Source organism: Aphis gossypii, chromosome 1, assembly GCF_020184175.1.
Source record: "Aphis gossypii isolate Hap1 chromosome 1, ASM2018417v2, whole genome shotgun sequence".
NCBI lineage: Eukaryota > Metazoa > Arthropoda > Insecta > Hemiptera > Aphididae > Aphis > Aphis gossypii.
The window spans coordinates 877,420-900,954 of record NC_065530.1 but is presented as its reverse complement, the minus strand read 5'-3'; the positions used below and the strand labels follow the sequence as shown (position 1 = coordinate 900,954).

At 27.2% G+C, this 23,535-nt stretch overlaps 2 protein-coding genes across 2 annotated transcripts in view; one reads left to right on the top strand and one right to left on the bottom strand.

Annotated features, from left to right (window-relative positions):
* LOC114120823 (angiotensin-converting enzyme) overlaps positions 1-18,701 on the top strand; it is a 37,453-nt gene extending 18,752 nt beyond the window's left edge. The window contains exons 12-14 of the mRNA XM_027982868.2: positions 12,954-13,094; positions 17,207-17,373; positions 17,895-18,701. Of these exons, the coding sequence (XP_027838669.2) occupies positions 12,954-13,094; positions 17,207-17,373; positions 17,895-18,046 (460 nt within the window). The 3' untranslated portion in view covers positions 18,047-18,701. The remainder of the gene's footprint in view (positions 1-12,953; positions 13,095-17,206; positions 17,374-17,894) is intronic.
* Positions 30-4,091, bottom strand: LOC114120824 (uncharacterized). The gene is made up of 2 exons (XM_027982869.2): positions 3,925-4,091; positions 30-2,252 (listed from the first exon to the last, which is right to left on the bottom strand). The coding sequence occupies exons 1-2, from the start codon at positions 3,940-3,942 to the stop codon at positions 240-242; spliced, it is 2,031 nt and encodes a 676-aa protein (XP_027838670.1). The 5' UTR covers positions 3,943-4,091; the 3' UTR covers positions 30-239.
* Positions 18,702-23,535: the final 4,834 nt, after the last annotated feature.

Genomic DNA, 23,535 nt, shown 5'->3' with positions numbered 1-23,535 from the left:
TGACGTCAGTGAAATATGAAATAAATATATTTTATAGGTACTTAATGCATTTCTTTTATTTATAATTTTACAAATGAATGAATACTTAACTTATAAAAAGTGTGGTCAAATTATTCATAATTATAGAAAATATTTAAAAATATATACATATTATATATATTTGAAAATAGTTCTATTTTTCAGTAGATTTTTAAAAACGTAAATGTGCATATTTCAATTTTAATAGAAGTATACAAAATCTATTTCTTTACAACGTTTGAGTCTTCAGTTTTGGACTCTACTTTTTCTTGGGTCTTGGCGGATGAACCTCCAATGGCAACTGCTTCTTGACCAGCAGATCCAAAGTTAGCTGACTTGAATAAAGATGATGCATCAGCTGATCCAGCGGAAAAAGAGTTGAATGGAGCAGGGGTTGATGATCCGAAGAAAGACTGTTGGCCGAAACCGAATGGGGCTGATGTACTACTGAAACCGTCAAAGTTTGAGCCGAAGAGTCCAGCTGGGCTGGCAGTTGTGCTGTATGAGGTTACTGGGCTAGCTGTAGAGCTGAACAAAGCACTTGCAGATGCTGGAGTAGAGCTGTAGAATGAACTGCCAGAGGCTGGAGCGATTCCAGAAGCAAAACCATATGCAGATGCACCATCAAAAGATGGAGCTAATCCAGATGAGCTGTATGTTACTTTGGTGCCGGTCAGAGCTAATTGTTCTGGTGTTTTCAAGTTTTGGTTGTTAAGAATAACGGCGTTTGCGGGTGTGTTGTAGTAGACGTTTGGTACACCATCGTTAGATTGTGCGGCAAAAGCTTTGTATCCAGCTTGGCCAGCAAAAGCTTGACTGGATTCGTATCCATAACCGACGGGAGATTGTTGGTAGTAGTGGACTGTAGCGAAACGTTGAGCTGGGGCTGCAACTGGAACTGGGACCTTGACTTCAACTGGGACTTGGACTGGGTATGGAACCTTCTTTTCTACTGGGTATGGCACTGGTCTGTCTACAGATACTGGTACTCTGACTTCCACTGGAACTGGTACTTTGACTGGGACATCGTACCTGACTGGGTATGGAACCTTCTTTTCAACTGCGTATGGTACCAATTTTTCTACTGGGTATGGCACAGCCTTTTCCACTGGGTAAGGCACTGGTTTTTCAACTGGGACTGGGTATGGCACTGGTTTCTCCACTGGGTAAGGTCTGTCAACATTGACTCGCACTGGGTATGGGACGGGCTTCTCAACTGCGTACGGGACGGGTTTTTCGACTGGAACATGAACTGGGTATGGCCTGTCGACTGGGACTTTCACTTCATAAGGTACTGGCTTTTCAACTGGGTATGGCACTCTCTTCTCAATTTCTACTGGGTACGGTTGAGGAACGTGAATTGGACGGTCTACGTTGACCTTAACGGCGTATGGCACGTGTTTTTCTACTGTGACTGGGTATGGGTGTGGTACACGGACCAACACGGGGTATGGCACTCTCTTTTCAACTTGGACGTAGTATGGAACTGGAACTTCCTTTGTGATGGTAACTTCGTGATGAGGTGCTGGGGCGTTAGCAACAGCTGGTACTTCAACAGCATCGTGGCTAATTGAGTCAGACTTGACAATTGCTCCTTGGGCGTACGATGGGGCGTAAGCTGAGTAGTATGAACCGTATGATGTAGCAAAAGCCGGTGATCTGTTCAGAACAACCGGTTCTGGGGTGGATGACACAACTGGTGAAGCTCCGGCCAATAAGGCTGAAGCGGGAGTGGACGAATACGCAAAGCTCGCGTCAGATAGTGCAGCACTAGAGACAGCAGAACCAGACAAGAAAGGTGCTGGGGTAGACGATCCGATTAAAGCTGCTGGAGTAGATGAACCGAAAGATCCATCGAAGTAGGGAGCTGGTGTGGACGATCCAATGAACGAAGCACCATCGAAGGATTGAGCTGCAGCGGCGCCGGAGTAAGCATTCGACGCGAAAGAGTTGCCGAATACGAACGGTGCTGGTGTAGAGCTGTATGAAACGGATTTGAAAGGTGCAGCGGTAGTTGAGAATGAGCTGTCGAAGTTGAATGGAGCTGGGGTTGATGGGCCAAAGCTCTTAGCTCCGAATGAGAATATAGATGGGTTAGAGAAAGGGAAATTGGCTTTCTCGGAAGCAGATCCTCCAAGACTTTTACCAGTTATGGATTCTGATTTCTCATTGCTATTGAGTTTTTCAGCAAATGCTGTGGACACAACTAGGAGTCCTAGGAAAGCTGCTTGAATCTGAAATAATATTACATTTGTTATAGCTTACATCAAAACAAATGTTTAAACATCATTATTTAATATATACCTACATAACTTTTTAAAATATTATATACATTTAATTTCAATATTAATCAAATCAAAATATATTATGGACAGTAATTAGTTAAAATTAATGTATTTTTAAATTGACTTATTGAAATAATAGTTATGTAAGATATTTATTTATATCCCCGATAGTTTACAGTATGTTTACCATTTCTTAATTAACTTAATTTGTTATTAATTGTATTCTTCTTATAAGATCTCATAGTACTTTAATATATTAATTTAACAAATTATAACTGTATAAAATACAAAGTTTATCTCGTATTATACAAAGTGAATTCTTAATAGGTAAACAGTTTATGCTCATGTTAGTGAAAAAACTTTTATTAAAAATATTATTTTACGGTTTAATACAAAATAAAATACTATTTCAATATAATTAGAACTTTGACAAAGTTTTTCAGTTTTTTAATTCTTTACTAAATTAATTAACTATTTTAAAATATATTTTTTTCAAATAATAATAATTACTGTTAAGCATAAAATAATAGTATAAACGTATTTTACATATAAAACATTTATAAAAATTTTTTTTCAAATAAAAATAACTATTAACTAATAAATATTGTTGAGTATGGTTCAACATTAAGACTCGTCAATTTAGAAAAATCGTATTTTATGTTTACGTTGAATATGCAGATAATTTTAAAATTTTAATATGAATCAGAATTTCGTAAATTATTTTAATAACAGCTCAATAAATATGTTAAAAGAACTTGTTTATATTTTGTTTTATTGTAGTATTATTTTTATTATTCAATCGTTCTTTTTAATTTTACGTAGTTAAATAATTAGTTTTAGGACAACACTTTTTAAATAATTTCAAATCAAGTCAAACATTTTAATAGTAAACAATGTTACTATTGTTTGTGAATGTATTATCTAGTTGTAATTTAAATATATTTAAAACTTGATACTTAATTTAATGTATAGGAAAACAAATAATAATTAAATAAATGCGTTAAAGCATACAAATATACCTAGTTAATATTCCCTTAATATTATATTCTATGTGATGCAATGAAATTTTTATTTAATAAAATATGAAAAAATAATTTGTCAAACTATTTTTTCGAATTAAAATACGTCAATAAAGGTTATGCTTTGAATTTAATGCTAAATTCCTATAGAATATTGTTTACAGAAATTGAATGCATATTTGAGATAATATATTGAGTTCTTTTATGTGTATGAATATAACTTATCTATTAAAATAATATTTAAAATATAATGCTAACAAGCTCCTATCATATAAACAATAATTATATTACCAAACTTATAATATGTATATATTTATTTTGAAATAAATATTCAAGTAATTAAATATTTAGCTCGTTGATTTAATAAAATATAAAACAAAAAATAAAATAAAATTATAAAAATGTAGATGATATTGATAGATAAGCATTAGAAATATATATTAGATTCTAACTATTAATATTTTTTTTTCGATAACCGAAAACGAATTATAAAAATATTATTAATCGTGTATTTTATATTATGTTAAAAAAAAAATATTTTTATTAAATTAGAAGCGTTGGAATCGAATTATAGAAATAATAGTATGTATGTTCAATCTCACCATAGCACGTGGAGCCATGCTTGCTGTTGGTTCTCTTCAATCCAGCGACTGATTGACTGGATACTTTGTTGAACACCAGCCTTTACTATATATATCTGCGCTTCTTCTTGGACTGTATCCAGCAAAATTACTGTCGAAAACCAGTAATCCGGGATGGGAGAATTTTTTTCGAACTCTAACGCAGCTAGCTCCTCCCACTTATAAATTGTTGATCTTCGTTTAACTGCTGTTTTATCAGTATTTTTATTATAAATTTTTTTTTTTATATAATATATAAATCTATTTTTTTCGCGTTTTACGCTCATCTCGTACAAAAAACCGGTTATTTACGTTAAGTCAAGGGTGCACAACTATGGACTCCGAAGGATCGGTGGCCTCGTCGACCTTCGAACACTATAACCATATCCCCTTTCACACACCGGGTACCTTGCACCGTATTCTCATCTATTTTGCACTTTTAATCATTTTACGTTTACTCCCCATTATTAAAATATTTTTGAATACCTATCTACTAAAGCAACATTATGTGGAATTGACTACAGGTCGTTTGTTGTATATTTCGTATGCATTAAATAATTAAATTTGTCAGTTGACATTTTTCAAAATGAAGTGTTTACGTATAATCTGTGAGTGTTATTATTTTTTGTCTAAAATATATACTATTTATTATACTTTAAAATAGTATAGGTTGATTTTCGTGTATTGTAAATAAAGTATTTTCTGATATATTAATAATAATCTGTAATATTTTTGATTTCATTTTGTTAAATAACATATTTATATAAAAAATATGTATGTTTGGTTATTAAACATATCACTATTCTTTTTTTTTAGTAGACGAGAAGTTAAAATATATATTTATATTTTTATTTGTCTTAAATTAACTTGATAGCTATACATTATTATTTTAATTACACTTAACATCATTTTTTATATCATTCATTTTACTAAAATATTTTACTGAATATCTTAAATTAAAGATCTCCTTACTAACCTTACTTTATTTTCAAAGACAATATAAAAAATTAAAAGCTTTTGATTAACCAAAAATAAATAAACTAATTTTTTTGTTTACTGTAAAATTCATATTAAATTATGATAATACTTTAATCGTGCAATATACGATGCATGTTGAGAAGTATACATGATTTCGATTTTTGATATTACACATTTTTTTAAATATCTATCGTCATTCAAAGGTTAGAAAAGACATTTTTGTAGGTAGTCCAAATGATACTAGTTGACCGTAGTTTAGAGATCCCTGGTTTAGACTAACGATAAAAATAAAACAATTTTTGATATGTATAATAATAAGTGTAAAAATTGAATAATAATGCTTAAAATTTCCATATTTATTGAATATACACTTTATTTTACATAAATTTATAAACATGGTTGTTATTTTGATAATTTGATAAAATGTTTTTTTAAATGTATGGTTTAAACTTTGAACTATTTAAAATCAAAATATTAGTAGTCTCAGAGTTAACTTGGCCAAGGCAAAAGTTCAAATTAAATATTATTTATTTTAATAAGTTGGTATATTATTCTGAACCTACGTAAAAATTGTACGAACAAAATTAAGAGTATAACGAAATTGCATAAAAACCGGTCGAATTCTGTAAGTGTATTAAATATATAGTAGGTATACATTATAGTTTATGATTCCATTTACGATATATCTAATGCCTATATGTTTATTAAGTTTAAAGTATATTTCCGAACTCTTATAATTGAATAATCACTATAGTAAATGGTCAGCATTTAACATTAATAAATTATTAATATTTAATAATAATCGTGTTTAGTTGTGTTATCACTTATCAATATATTATTATGAAGTATTATATAAAATGCATAATATAGCTAATATAATTTTGCTTGTATTATGTTTTAAGCAAATGATGATTTTTTTAAATAATCTTAAGTTTAAAAGAAAATCAATTAATAATTTATTGCTATTATTTGATTATTTTGATTATTAAAGATATACTGAAGAGTAATAAAAATAAGTATTGACAATTTTATCAGGCTTTTTTTTTTTATATATATATATATATATATAAGAAAACATATTATTATTTATAGGCAATTAAAAAATATTAATTAGTAAAATTGTAGTTCAGTTTTCTTTTTACTTATTTCATATAAAATAAATTAGAGAAAACGATTATCTTAATAGTTTTCCTCAAAAATGTATGTTCAATAATTACTTTATATTAAATTTATAATAATCTAATTCAAACTCAATAAAATCATAACTGTTATAAATTATAATATAGTCATACGTATTGACATACAAATGTATACGTAATATGTATAATATTTTATATTATAACAACCAATTAATTCTGTGAATGTACTTAATTGTAATCATTTATATAGTTAAATAGTTATTGCCTAAATAGGTATAGAAATAACTGATTTGAAATTTTGAGTTTCATTTATTTAAATATATTAATTCTTAATGATTGAAAATATGTTTTTTAAAACATGTAGCTAATGAAATCATGAAACCATTAATGACTGTAAAAATAACCTTTATGATTTGTTTATAATAAGTAAATTCTATACTCTATACATAGAATTTTTGTTAAGTTTTTAACTTTAAATGTCTACAATAAGTTATCATAATTACTTAATTCTGATTTTTATTTTATAATTTACTGTTATAATGCTTATAAAGGCATTAGGGCCATACACACGTTTGTACTACAGGCCTGATCTACAATTTAGTATACCTTTTTATTCATTTCAAAAATATTAAAATATAGATGAAACTAAATAAATTAATGATATTTGAATACTTCTAGTACAATTCTTAAACATCTAATTAGTTAAATTTTTGTTTTTAAGTTTATTATAATTGATAGGTATATTCACTACTGATTAGTTATTTATATAAACTATAAAGAAATTAATGTAAAGTAATTGTACAGCGTTTGAAATATACGTTTAATATTAAAACCAAATACTATTTTTTAAACTTTGATAAGATTGATACATTAATTTCATTTAATTATTAGGTTGATTTTTTCTCAGATTTACGGATAATTTTCTATTTTGACTTTTTTTTTTAAACACATGGTTCTGTATTGACTTAATTTATATTATACCCGATTGGTATGTTATGATAATAAGTAACGACATATGGTCACAGTAATTTATATCATAATAATATTAAAATTACCTACCAATGATTTTTTTATTTGTAATTTTTGATAATATATATACATTGCACACATTTCATAAATGATTGTATTTCATACTCATAATAAAATTCTGAAACTGTAATTTTTAAGCCTATTATCTTTCATTTATTTCATAATTTTGTGTTAAATTTTAAATTATAAATAATTTCATAACATTCACCAATTGATCATACATTACACAATTTTAATGCAACAATGTTTAACTAATCCAGTCCTTTTTTTTATTTGATTACATGTTTTGTAATATGTTTTAGTTAAATTTGAGTTTTTTTTCATAAATTATTTAAAAATATGTTAAATCTATTTTATGATACATGAATTCGCCCACTAACTAATAATATCTCATATTAACAATATTGTTATACCTTAATAAATATACTTCTAATTGATTGTTATATTATGTTATTTAATTTCAAATTAAAAAATGAATATTTAATTATGATTTATCGTTATGGTTTAGGTAGAACAAATTGAGTGTTTAACAATTTAAATTTTTTATATTATATAGGTACATATTTGAACGATTTCTTAGCTTCTCATTCCGAAACAGTAAAATCCATCTTTGTATTATGTTTTCTTCTTCTACTCCTTCTTCTGGACCTAGCGAGGTGTAGCAAATCAAAATTGATTTTCGCTCTTAAAAACCGGTTTCCTCCTGCTGTGCAATATTCTTTTGTTTGGCAAACGTTTTGCATTTTTATTATATTAAAATAATTGAATATACAAAATAACGTCTGTTTATTGTCAAATAATAAAACTATTTTAACGTTTGTCATATATTATTATAACTAATCATGCTGAATATTTTGAGAGACGTCTTGATGACTAATGGCGGATACTCAATTCTACGATTTTCATACTTTTTATTACACAAACTATTAAAAAACATTTTCTCGCATCTTGAATCGCGAGTATTAAACAATATTTATTATTGCCCAGGTCGTGATATTATCAACTATAGAGTATTTTTAAGCTATGCTATAATAATGGAATGTTATAAGTAATATTATAGTATTGTAGCATTGCACAAGTTTTGTCCTTACATTAGTGACTGTCATTATTTTACTCGTAGATAATCAATCATAAAATAAAACATCTCAATGGATAATTAAGAATCAGAGTAGAATGAGAATTTGTAGAGGATAACCATACTATATACTATATACTATATACTCATACTATTCGTTTGAGTATTACATAATAATAATAATGTGTAGGTATACAGTATAGTGTTTACAAGTTATACCTAACTACAAATCATAATTTATAAAATGAAATCATGTATTTGAAATTATCTGTTATTTTAATGTGATTTTATTATTAGGTACACGGGTCAGTTTATTTTTCACAAACAATATGTTAAACTTGATTTAAAATATTTGAACATATACGCCGATTGATTGCTTGACTAATTCAAATGGCATTATAAGTATAAATGAATCCAAATAAAAATCCCAACAAACTATATTATACTGTTTAATGTTTATAATATTGTGTACCAATACAAATTAGCATGGTACATTGATATTTGGCGTTAAAATGTGATTGCTCCAAAACGCGTTCATCAAATATATAAATGCCCATGAATAATCTATACGGTTCTTTTTCTAAAAATAAAAATTTTCAATTTAAACGCAACTAAAAAGAAATTAAAAAAATATATATATATGAGTGTGTGTTATTTCTTTGTCAGAAGATAAAACATAATAAGCGTCGGGGTAATTTAAATAGATTCACGAAATCAATTTGTTTGATTCTTTAATTTTTTGCCGTTTAATAAAAATTGCTTAACTGTACGTCATCGAGTTACGTATTATATTATTATAGATGTACGGCATACAATGTGGTGTTAGTGTGGTTTTGTATAGAAATACGATACATAACAGCACGTAAATAAAATATAATACAATATGTAATATTACAATTTAAACGCACGAATGGGTACGTTTTGATTCGGGTTTATTCATTATTGTTATTGCTACGAAGCACACACATATATTATTAAATAAATACTTTGTATAGTTGTATACTATTATTATTATAGTATATTATTATTAACTTTATTATAAAACTAGTTTATTATTGAATTGTTCATAATTTGAAAAATGGTGTCATTGCCTTAAAAGACTTATATAATATAATTTTATGAAATAATTAAAAATAAATAAATTGCTTATAAATTTAAAATGTTATAAGTTATAACTAATAATCAATACTTTATTTTACTATAAATTATTTAAACATAACACGTTTAATGTTTGTAATTAAGAAAAAATTATAAGTATCATAATACGTCCATTCTAATCCATAAACTATCTGTTTGTACGTGTAATAATATTTTAAATAGATCGTCATTATTATAATATATTCTATTCAGTATGTTAATGTTTTTCATGTATAATTGATTAACCATAATATTATATCTGCATTTGATATTTTCAATGAACAAAGTATTAAAGTATAATCTAAAATAAATTGTACTCTATTTAAAAATTATTCAAAATGATGATACACAGTTATTTCAAAATTAAATTAAGGTGTGAATTTTTTGTTTTTATATATTATATAAATATGACAATTATACTAGCCTTGGGTGAATAGTAGTTTTAGGTCTATGGATGTAAATCATTGACTAAACATATTACTATGTCCCGAAAACCGGCTTATTTGTTCAATATAAAAAGAAGAGAAAAAATGTTTTTTTCTTTAAAATTTCATAGTTGTTGACCCAAATAATTTCTACAAGTTGTGTAAACTATAGATTAGTTAATATATGATGTTTATTTTTGACTAAATTCATTCAAGTAATACGATTATCGTATTATTATTTATTTTACACGAATATCGGTATGCGTAACCAGTTTAATAATATGCTTAGTATTGTCACATATTATTATTATATGTTGCTTCTGTCAAATTTGATAGAGTTACTTCATACTTTACTAGCTGATATAAAAACAATGATCCTTTTGGTTCTTGTCTGTACTTTGTAAACAATAATATATGTTGCTATGAATTAAATTTTTTATTCTTATTATATTCAAAATAATAGAGAAACCCTTCGAGCTAAGTATCACCCTTTAAAAATTCAAAACTCTAACTTAATCCTACAAAACATTTTGTTATCAGGTATGTTAGCTCTTTACATATTTTTAAAGTTAAAAACCTTGGTAGCTGTAAAAATGATTGTGTCATATATCCTTTAATCTACTGATTTAAGTAGAAATAGTAGGACACTTTAAAACTATTTATTTCAAAATCTACAGAAATACATTTTTTTTCGAGCATCTTTTATAAACATTACAACGTGTATATCAGTAATTTTAAACTATTATTTAAAATAAATTTAAAACATTTAATAAGAATTATACTTTGGTCTTTGAGTTTGTCTGAGTAAAACAAACCACTAGTTTTATGTATAAAAAAATTACGCTAAAATAGAGTAAACGTTACTGTAAAATAATAGGTTTTTTCATTATTTCTAAAGTGTTGTCGACCAAATCGACCCTATTGCTTATTTGAACTTATTAAATTTGTAATTTATAGGAATAAATACAATTTCACAAAGTTATGATTACGTAGTTACACTTATTATTAGTGTAGTACATAACTAGGTTTACACTAAACCGCAAATAGGATACAAAATGAAAACATTTCTGTGACATTATTTAAGCTAGCGATTCATTTTTGTGTCCATATAAAAGCAGTAAACATCAGGGTTTCTATTATGTTCTTGTCTTCGGTAACATTTATCTATTTGGTGTAGATAGGAATTTGATGTTTTATTGTTGTTTCTTATTTGTCACCAAATTAAAAACTAAGTTTTTTGTTATTATGTAAATATATTTGATGTAAACTTAGCATTATAATTAAAAAATATCATGTTAAACAAACAAAATATAAATATATAATTTTTTGGTTATAAATTAGGTAGGTACTGATATTGAAAGTAATATGATCTCCTTCGATTTTTGTATTTTTTTGAATAAATTATAATATACATTATACACAACCAAATATAAATGTAATGCATCTAAAATTTAATTTATTTTAATTTTTTAGAATAGTGGACGTAGGTGTTATTTTGTCGATATAAAATATAAATCATTTGTTTATAATTATAATTTTAGTGCGCTTTTATTCAAATATAATGTGCATATAATATCATCCAATAGTATCAAAAAAAGTATTATACATTTAAAACCGATGAAAATTAAAAAAATACATTGTCATGAAAATTTGGAAAAGAAGATTTTGTGTAATCATATAGCACGATATAGGTTATCTATAACACGTCTGTTACTGTGGTTGCGTATTTATATTTTATACGTTCTGTTGATAATATAATATAATATAATATTATTATGTATGTATCATGTATTTTGATAAAAAAAAAAAAAAATTAAATAATAAAACCAATTTACGTCGTATAGTTAAATTGTGTAATATCGTTTGAACGTAAACATAAAATAAAATTATGTAGTAAAAATGTATTGTTATTATTACTTACTACGTGTCTACAGTTTGACAATATACCTATAGATTCTACGACTGACGTAATAATAATAACATTATTGCTGACTTTCATTGGAAAATTTAATAAGTGTTTTTCACTAACTCGTATCAAAAAATAAATACATAGGTAGACATTGTATTAATACTCAAAGTAGGCAATGCTTGTTACGATACGAAATAATATATTAATTATTTTCTATTCGACTTGTAATCACTTAACGCCAATCTAAATCAATATTAGGTTAATGACATCTAACCAATCTGACCAATAACTAAATTATTAAATTGTTAAAATGTAATTAATTTTTTTGATTTACCTAATAAAAAGCGTCTTATGTTTAATTTTGACTTCGTGTACGTGATAAGAATTTGAGTATACATTGTTCAGCATGTGTAAATGTGTAGTTTTTTAATATCTTATTTCATATTATTAATAATAATTAATGATAGTTGATATTTAAACAAAATTTTAACTTAGATTTTCGTAATTATTTTTATAAAAAAATAGATTTAAAATTCGAGAAAATTATAATTGTCTAGAATAAATATTTTATTAATACATAGATATTTCAATATACATATTACTTATTAGGGACATCAAACTTATAGTAATTATATATTACAAAATTTCAATTTTCAAGTAAGCTATAGATACTAAGATACTAAGTAAAAATTCAGAATTCTGTAGATTAAGTATTTTATTATCGAATAATTTTTCAGTCATTATCTGTACATTGTTGACATAAAAATAAACCAGTTTTAAAATTGTCTAAAGATATTCAACTCGTTAAAATGTGCATTAAATTTGAATATTATTCGAAATTGTTAAAGATGTTTTTATTTTGCGGGTAGGCTTGTTATTTAAAAAAAAGAAAATAAATACCATCTTAACCTTGAATTTGAAAACACAACTACCCAATATGGGGTGGGTCGTTGACATTCGCACTTAGAAGATAAATTCTCTCAGACTTGCCGATGCTATTTTAGTCTTATACAATATTCGTCCATTACGTAAACTCAACCATAATAAAACGAGTATTTTTTTTTCTTTGCACATTAATAATATTATTTTAAATTCGCTCGACGACGAGTTGTAGTAAACGAGTTTGAAACGAAAATACTATACTATATCTATACACTCCAACGCTTTATTTCCTCGCTATAACCAGCATTAAAAAAAAAAAACATGTTGTTCGTGTATATTATTGCCATCTTTTGGCAATTTTTTTGACTGGAATGATTATGGTGTTTTTTGTATTGTGTAGTATCTATTAATACAATAATAAATTGACCTTTGTTTAGGTATTATTTCGGAACGGTCCTGCAGTTCCAGATCCACAAGGCGATGTGCTTGGCATCCGGACAGTACAGACCCAACGACCCGAACAAATTGTTACACAAATGTGACATTTACCGGAGCAAGGAGGCAGGCGCCATTATAAAGTGAGTGAAATGGAAAATATGATATTATTGGATGTCATTAGATTACAATATTGGCGAAGTCGATCGTCGTGTAGTACCAATACGTATAGGTATAACTGTATAACCCTGTGCTGTGTAACGGAGCAGTTATTCGTGGAGGGATCATGTTTTAAAAAAAAATAGTATAATATTTAGTATGGTCTATTCAAACGTCAATTTTCCAGCGAAATATCCACATTATACGTATTTACCTGCAGCCACCATCGTTCATTCGATTGTTACTAATTTCCGTCTCTTCTTTTTACGACATGAAATGGCGTGCTATACGACGCCGCATGATATAAAATTTACATAATACATAATACTTGCGAATAATATATTGTCATAGATTGCATTGTTTGTGTTTACCACCGCGGGACAACGACAACTACGATAACAATAATAATAATAGTAATAATAGTATAATATACTATTTAAAATATATTTTCAACTCCTCGTTCAATGTCATTCGTAGACTCGATCTTTGCTCGTTGCCCGCGTTCAGAGTTCCAGTTTTCGTCCTTGGCTTTTAAATCGAGTCAATATAGTACTATTTTACCGACAAAATATTATGATTATAATATAACGTTAGGTTAAGAGTGTGTCATACTTGTAAATATGATATCTCTGTCCTAAAAATGCAAATGTACAATAAAAAAAATTTAAGTTTAGCAGAACCAATTTTATGTTATTAAAATATGCTTTGAGATCAAAGTAAATTATCTGATAAATAAACTTAAATTCAAGAACATAATTTGTGTTCTCTCGTTATTTTTAACAACTTATTAATTTTCAAGTGATGTATAAAGAGTCCTTTAAGTATAAATATTCTACTTACTCACAGATTGATGAAAAATGAATTTAGAACCATGAATTTTAATTTTAAGTAGGTATGTTAATAAGTCTTCTCGCTTTAATATTAAAATTAACAACACAAAATTAGAATTGTTATGCGCAAATTTTGATTTGATATGTTTTTGTAAGGGTGACACTAAGAAAGATACAACACATATAGGCGTGAAGTCGTTTAGATTAAATAGGTGGAATCACCACAAAATTGATTAAATTGGTGTTGGAGAAATGATCAGCATAATATTTTGATTTTTACGAAAAAAAAAAAATGTCAAAAACAAACCAAAGATCAATTGTACCTAAATAACACATAGATAAGCTGTTTTTTTTCCACCAAATTCGTGTTTAAAATTAAATTAAAATCTTTCAAATATACCTACTATAATTTATTTTTTACAATAGTTTAAACAATATAGCAAGTATTATTAAAATCGAATAAAAAAATACTATCAAATTATGTCATTATGTTCATGATAAACAAATTATTACGATACATTGGAATTCGTTATTTGGCGATGCTCCAAAGCATAAGTTTCATTAAATATTTAAAAGTCTATAAATATTTAAATATATATATTTATATAGGTATTATGGATTACAATTTCATCATAATATTTAAAAATTGAAAATTGGAATAGGAATCTTTTAAGTGTAAGGTGTAACTTAAAATAAAGCCTCTAAATCAGTAAAAAAAAACGTTTTATTCTTTCGAATAAGTATCACCTTTATGTGAATAGTCTTATGAAATCAATTTGATCGATTCAATTATTTTTAAATTAAATTAAAATTCCATTTAACTATATAATATACCAAATTACATAATATCATATATCATATATCCTTCTCTCGCATCACGTCAACCGCACCTCCGGACTCTCAGAAACGTTTCTGCAATATCATATTATTATATAGGTAGGTAAAAGATGCAACAGTAATATGTCGGCCATTGCTGTGGCCTGCGACAATAATATTTTTATTATTATTATCCAACACCACGTCCGGACGTCCGGTCTGTGCTCGGCGTGTTGAATTTTGTCGTACTACTGCAACAGCTGGCACTCTTGTTCAACGCTACGCGGTGTACGCTACTATATACTTATAACGGTGAGATAAGTCTTTTGTCGACGGGAAAACAGAAAAGTGAAACTCTCGGTGGACGTATTTCCTGTGCAGGACTAAAATGCGGAGAATGTTACAATAATAATAAATAATAGTCGTAGAGAATAGGTTCATATTCCGCGAGAGACGTACGTGTATGTATACAGGTATAACTATAATAATGTGTGTATTTATCAACGGAAAACGTTTAACGGGTTATTACTTATTATGATGATGTAACGAGGTCGTTCGCAATCGTTTTTTCTTCATAATTACAATAATAATAATATTCTTGACGGCGACCGAAATGCTCGCATTTGACATACATATTATTATTCCATATACATTACCTATATTATTTATATCGTTATTACACATACGATATATGAACAAAAATTAAAGCTGGCTAATACGATCGTATCATAACATGTTACTATAAAAAGTGCGAGATAGGTACGTATAGTTTATATAGATATACTTCTGGCTTATGCGATCGCCGTTCCTACTTAAATCGATTTTTTCCACATTCTATAAAGCTCACAGTATAATAATATAATAATGCAGTGTTGTATGTATGATAGATCGATTTATCATACTTAATATTCGGCGGCGACCAAGATCGACCGCGTTTGACCATCACATTGCAGTATATTATATTATTTCATACATATAAGGACGTTTCCTTGAATGGTTTACTTAATTGTTTTATTTTTTTTTCTTATAATAAAATAACAGAACACTGTACATAAATTATAAATTGTAAATTAAAAATTATCGTATTTGCAATTGAAAGTGGGTAGATAATATAATATCATCGATTGACTATTCATCTCTCTATACTTTTTGTAAACTATAATTTATTTATATTAACTACATTTTATAACCGCAGAGGTTGTGGGTTGTCAAATGCTCCTTTATTAAAACCGCGAGCGTAGCTGTAGCCTAGTGATATTTTCATAAATTTAGTTAATACATAAATTATTTTAAAGACATTTTATCAAACAAATTTGACTTGATGACATTGCAATATAAAATATTGAGAGAGACAGAGTATGAAGGACATCTACAATGTAAAACAAATTATTTAGTATTTTTTGATATAAAGAAGGCAAATTGCAAGAAGAAAGAACTACTTTAAAATGTCACCTTTTATAGATTTAGAATGAAAAGATAAATATCTTAGTTTTATAATGATAAATATCTACGTAAAAAATGCTCAGTACTTTTGAGAATAATCGAGAAAAACTAAAAAAAAATTATGGAAAAACTGGAACATTTAAGCAATAACAACTTTTAACAAAATTAATTTTCATATTGTTGTAATTATTCAAAAACGAATAACCGTAAAGAAACTCCTTCGAGGTTTAAAGAAAACCAATCAATACATTTTGGACCAAAAATTAGTTCAATATATCGTACTATTGATAGAAAAATGAATAATTAATAGTACATAATATAAAATAATTACGTATTAAATATCCTAATACATAAAGGCTGATACACTGTCTTCGCTAAGAATAGTTTATCACTGATTTATTACAGAATTCAAATTTAACACATCCATTATAGAGGCCTTACTCATTGACAAAGTTTACTCAAAATCTATTATACTATACAGTATACAATAACCTACGGTACAAATAAGCGACTTCTTTATCCGATTTCTGTTAATACAAAAATATGATGTATACATTTATTATATATTTATATTTATTAATTATTTTATTTTATATTTTTATATTCATAATAAAAACATGTAAGTTGTGTAGATAAAAATATCGGAGATAGTAAATAGATTCTTGAAAAAAAAGATAATAGGTAAATTGAGTCAAAAAAAAAAAATGTTGGTACGTTTATCTAACTTTTTTAATAATCAATAATTTTTATTAGAAATTATAATAAATATACCGATTTAAACGAGCAATTATTCTTTTGTAAGAGTGCCCAAAGATTTTCTCCATCACGTTTCGAAGATTATGATCCGGCATTGTGACAATGTGGTTTTTATATTGTAACATTGAATATTGATCTTTAACATTTAAAATTTTTCCTTATACATAAAACGTGTGGAAAAATACCAATTTCGTAATTATTAAACATTATATTTTATTTAAAGTTTAAATGATTTTATTTTTATATCATAGAAAAATAATGGAATCCGGATCATCGGAAAACTGGAGGGATACTTTATCTCTAGCGATTGGTGAGAATAAACTAGACGGTTCAGCACTCAGAGAATTTTTCCAACCGCTTGAAGAATGGTTACGAAATGAAAATCTCAGAACAGGACAATTTATAGGCTGGAATTACGGTATGTTTTAGCATAATAATTAAACATAAATATTAATATTTTCTTGAATAAAAATGTGAATAATACCTATGATCGTAATGTGAATTATAATCTAAAACACATTTTATCATAAATGAATTAACGAATAAAGGATTTATCCTGTTGGGAGATATATTAAACTGAAAATATTTGAAATGTGGCCAAAAATTTTTTAACATCTAAATGTTTGTAATATGGGTTCAACTGGAGATGTTTTTGACCATATATTATTTAAGTGTACTGGTACTTAATAACTTAGCTATAATGAGTATATAAAAAAAAATCGAGATGAGCGACCAGTTAGCCTTGCACAACTTGGGATATGGTAACAAAAAATAACATATTGCCAATAGTCTATATAATATATGTATGCGCCGAATACGAACTGTGTAATATAATGTAATGTTTGTGATTTTAGCCAATAAATTTTACTTAATATTATTCCAATTTACTTGAGAGTTTAAAAAAAAATTATAATATTGCAAATTTATAATTTTATTTAGATGGAGATTACTGTAAACATAGTATCGAAACGGCTAATCTACAAGTTTATGGAGGATTTTACAATGAAGCTAATTCTCCAGTAACATCAACTTTAATGTTAATATCTTTACTATCTTTGTTATTAATATGCGCTAATGGATATTTAATGTAATGAATTTTATATAAAAAAAAATGTTGTACAAAGTTATATTAATATTATATACATAAATGGATATGTCATCCATCCTTACAAATAGCATCTATTAATCAAAACAGTGGCACTAGTTTCATTGACAAGAAATTGTTTTTAATTAATATTCCTTGATTATATTTGTCTTTCCAATTAAAAATTACAAAAAAAATACTTAATTTTTTTCTGCTACATGGTATTATACTATTATTTTTTTACACACTAAATATCTTGATATTTAATCTATACTTATACATATTATGTAACTAAAAAAAAATATTGTATTATCACATAAGTAATAATCGTTTTTTACATTTTACTAATTTAGTTTTATGAACTCATAAAGTCATAACTTTATAATATTACTTCTTAAGCTTTATTTATGATTATTATATTTTTAAAATATGTTTTCTAGTTGTATAAATATTATTAGACTGTAAGACTGGAGCTAAAAATAAATGAGTTTTTTTTAGAAAAATATATACCTACTACTTAAATACTTAGTTATACAAATGTTGTAATTTATATAATATATATTACTATTTAAAGGCATGACAATTAATATATATATATGAATATATTTTTACGCTAATATTGTTAAACGTACTTTCAAATTAAATTTCATACCACGTTATTATTCAACGTTTGTAATACTTTTTATATTATTATTAGACAGTTAATTTTCCGCTGTTATTACAGGAAAGAAACGCTAAACAATTTCAATTAAAATATATTTATTGTAAAAATGTTTCATATAATATAACTATATTTATATTTAATAGTAAGTTATTTTTATTATTGTTTGACGCACGTATTATGTAAAAAGTAACTCTTATAAATGGCAATTTAAATATTTAGAGAAAAAATCTTCAGGTTATTACAATACTGAACACTGCATTGCATAAATGTAAAATATGTTCAACATAATCTGAATATTATATGTATTTTAAAGAGAACATTAAAAATACTATTAATAGGTATTTAAAAAAATTCAAATAATTAAAGAAATTCTTAAACATAACCTATAGGAATAATACACTCTTTAATATAATACAAAAATATATATGTAAATAATGTTTATACATTTAAAAAATATCAATATCAAAAACAAATACTTATAAATACTTGTTGATGAAAGCTTGCTTCTGAACCAGAATTTGTCTAGTTGTCTAGGTAAGTTGTTTTTTGGTGATAAGTATACAAATTTATATACTAAGTCATAAATATAAAATACTTTTTAATTTAATGGAAATAAGTAACTGCAAATGTTTAGGAATCCATAGGATATATTATTAAAATATAATTGGGTTTTTTCGGTATTTAAATACCTACTTAACAAAATGTAAAACAGAAACACGTTTTAATAATTTATTATGTCTATAAACATGTATAAATATATATACAACTATCTTTCAGAAAAAGATTTCATAAAAAGGACTATGTACATTGAGATATCACATTTTTTTTTTTTTGTTAACTTAAAAAATCGATTATGCTTCAATAATATTAAGTGATATGCATGATCCTAGATCTGACAATTGGTTGATCAACACGATATTGTCTAACAATTAATGGATTATAAAAAATAAAATTCTATTATGTTTAAATGTAATCCCTCGGTGACGTTTGAGGGGGGTTAGTGTTTTTTCCACACGCGCGCGTAATGATTATACATTTATACGTATTATTATACGTTTGTACCTACGGTGAATTAACCGCATTTACCGTGTCCTTTATACGTCTCCACCCTTTCCTACTCATCACTGGAACTTTGGAGGTCCACACGAAAATATTATGACCAATTCATTTCGTGCTCAATAGCGCGTGTGTGTCGTGAATGAAACGATTTGCGGTTTCAATTGCACCCCTCGTCTGCAATTACGAATACGTATTTATAGGTATATACAGCTCACTTAACTCCCGCATTCAGTGCAGCAGTGCCGGCCCGTACAACAATGCACTCAGTTTCCCAGAGGGTCGTGTGTAATCTGTTGCGTGTTGTCCGCTCTAATCGGAAGATTTATATATAACACGAATCAAAAGAAGGGAGTCTTTTTTTAAAACCTATTCGTTGCCTACGCGTTTATAGACGACGAAACGGACTGACTAACGAGCGAAGCAGATCCGAGATAATGCGTCAATGACATGTGAGATAATATCATATTATTATATATTATATAGCTGATCTCTGCCCATCGATGTTGTGTGCACGATACACATCATTCGGTATTATCATTATTATTACTTTCGTCATCTCTTTTTATGTATAGGTACCGACGTTTTTTTGTTTTTCAACCGTTATATTTAATGACGAATGTGGCGCCAGGAACAAATAAAACTTGATGGTTTAAGTTTACAAGAATTATAAAATAAATATATTTAATTAAAAATTGTTAGTATTATATACCTACGATTTAGAATCTAAATACATATCGTGCAATTGCCAGTGAATTATAGAATTTTTTTACTCACTCAAAGAATTTATAAATCTAAAAGTCGAATGTTTTTTATTTTATTTTTTATTGTATTATAGTAAATATTCGAGTCATAAGTTTGTTAAAAGACCGTTAACAATAATGATTAAAATAATGTTAATTAATATACTTTAATTTACACTCATAGATTTGTAATATTCGCATGCGTGGATATATAATAATATAGGTACTAAACATAAATCAGACGATTTAATTTATGCGAACTCTGCACGTGTGCGGATTAAATATTATTAGCAAGTAGAATTAAATTAACATAATATTATACTATAATATTGTACTCATGAGGCATATGCAAAAGATCCATAAAAAAGAAATACGATTAACGTAAGATTATAATACGTATTTTACACTGGCCGAAAATATTAAGCTGATCTTTGATAGATAAAGAAATGAACAAAACGTTATTATTGTATATTATTATAGTGATGTTTCAACGAACTGAACCGAATCAAACTCGAGGTGTTTGAATAATTCGGTTCACAAATTGAATCAAATAAAAATAGAGCCATAAATAAAATAATAGAATGATTATTGTTATGGTTAATATAATATTTTTTTATTACTATTTTTTGTCCTCTTATTTGTTATAGTATAAGATTGGTTACGGATTTGATACAAAATCTGAACAGTTCAGAGATTAGGTTTGAATTCGAATAAAAATTGCAAATCTGATATTATTTGAGTTCTCTAAATTAAAAAAAAAATAGTTTGTACGCCCTCAAAAATTATGATTCACGACATCACTGTAGACGTAATATATTATAAACATAAACACATATTACCTGTCATATTTTCTAAAAATTATAAATGCTTCGGAGGTACTGAATATTAAATTTTGAATTGGTAGACCTTTACAAAAAGCTGTCCTATTTCCTCCTATGTTTATATGTTATACACAGATGCGTAGGCGTTATGATATCTCGGATTATCGGAAATCGACTGTCGTTGTTTCACAGTTTTATACTACGCACACGCATATCGATCGCTGCAACTGTAATACCGTTTTGTGATTTTACTAGAGGTCGTTAAATACGAGTCACCCGTAACGGGATAAATAAAAAGTAAAACACTACGATAATGGGCCTACATGGCGTATTACGTCGCGACACAAATTTCGTACAAGTGAAAATCACCTAGTATTACTCTAGCTGCTTTGTTATTATCATTATAATGTCATGTTATTACAGGCAAACTCGGATTTGGATTATGTGTACAGTCGTTACTCGTTAGATTAGGTCTCTGTCATCTGATTCGCGGATCGTTTCGTCGTTATAAAATACTGTCCGTGTAGTTATTAATGGCATTGTTGTGTATGGCTTAACGTCGAAAATCTGCAAACGAGTATAAAATATGCGAAAGAAATCATTATTATTTTATCCGCTTTACATCCAGTGCTCGGGTAACGCATTTAGAACGTCGTGAAAATTCACACAACCGCGGCTTTGGACTGTAAAAATAAATTCGTCGTTATACGTGCTCGTCCCCCGTGACGTACGGCTATTAATTATACGTGCAGTATAATTTATATATTGCATTTCACCATGCGTGCAAGTCTTCAGATCGTATTTTATTAAAATATACCTATATGGATATACGAGATGCGTGTACACGAGATCTTGTGCAGCAGGATGTTAAAGTCGCCTCACGTCCTCTGCAATAGGTATTCGAATAATTCTCTGGCATCGCGTCTTGTATTCAGCGGACAAGCATATACTATTATAATATTAGTGCTGAGTATTTAATGTCTTAAAAACTGTTAAAATGTATTTATGCCTTTTAAATCACCAAAAATAAAATTCTCTATAAATACTAATTATATTTATATGTACCTAATTTTGTATAATATAGTAAAAAGAAACTGTTATATTATATTTTACACTAGAAATAATATAGTTGAAATAACTTTTATAATAAATAATTTTAAATTACTAATTATTAATCTGAACACATTTATGATTCAGTTGTTGTCTTGTAAAAAAAAAATTGTCAACGAGTCCCATAAAAGATTTATATAAGCACAATATGCACAATACGTCAAAAACTTCTTTCAATATTTCATTTCATTAGTTTAAATATGAAATATATCAATTTATCAATTTACGATTTTCATATTATACAGTATTTTAGGTTCGCTATTGTTTTATAGTTATAAAAAAAAAACGTTAAAAGTTATACCTACAAAAAACTAAATAATTTCATTAATCATTAACCTATAATTTTATCTGTAATATTGACCAAAAACACATCTTTCTGCTCGTATATCAATACATTCTTGTATACCAGAAAGCTAGAAAGCTTAGATAACAATAATTATATTCAACCTAACCAGTAACCATTTATCCTAGAACACTTTGATCGATATTACAATGATATAAATGATCTATCTCGTCAACCCGCCTCTAAATGTTTAAGTTTATACGACTTCAGTCTGAACAATTAACCAAAATTATTAAGAGTTTGGCGTCGAGTTAGAATTTTAAATTATACGTATTTCACGTTCCCGAAAATAATTTCTATCGTTTAGAATATAAAAATTCTTTGTAATAGACAAAGAACCCATTAGTTTATACAGCTACACACTGCAACAGTATATCGTGTCTGACTATTCGATGTGCTGTGTGCGCCTCACCGGATCTAAGATGGTATAAATTTACCCACCTTATATATACCTATACGACGATTCTTCAAGGGCATCTGGTGGATCGACATTCGCAAGTATATAATACTCGTAATAATAATAATACAAACGACCGCGCATTTGTCTCTCTGTTTGTGTCGGACACGCAGACTGGTCCGACGACGATACCAGTTCGAATTGTCTTTCGTGCACGACTTCGACGGTCGGACAATGCGTCCAAGTCTCGGTCATAAACTACCTACCATTCTCATATTATACATAGAGATCATATAATTCTACGCAGAAAAACACAGCAGCAATAAAGCAGCACGCCATAATATTTGCCGTTTACAAACACA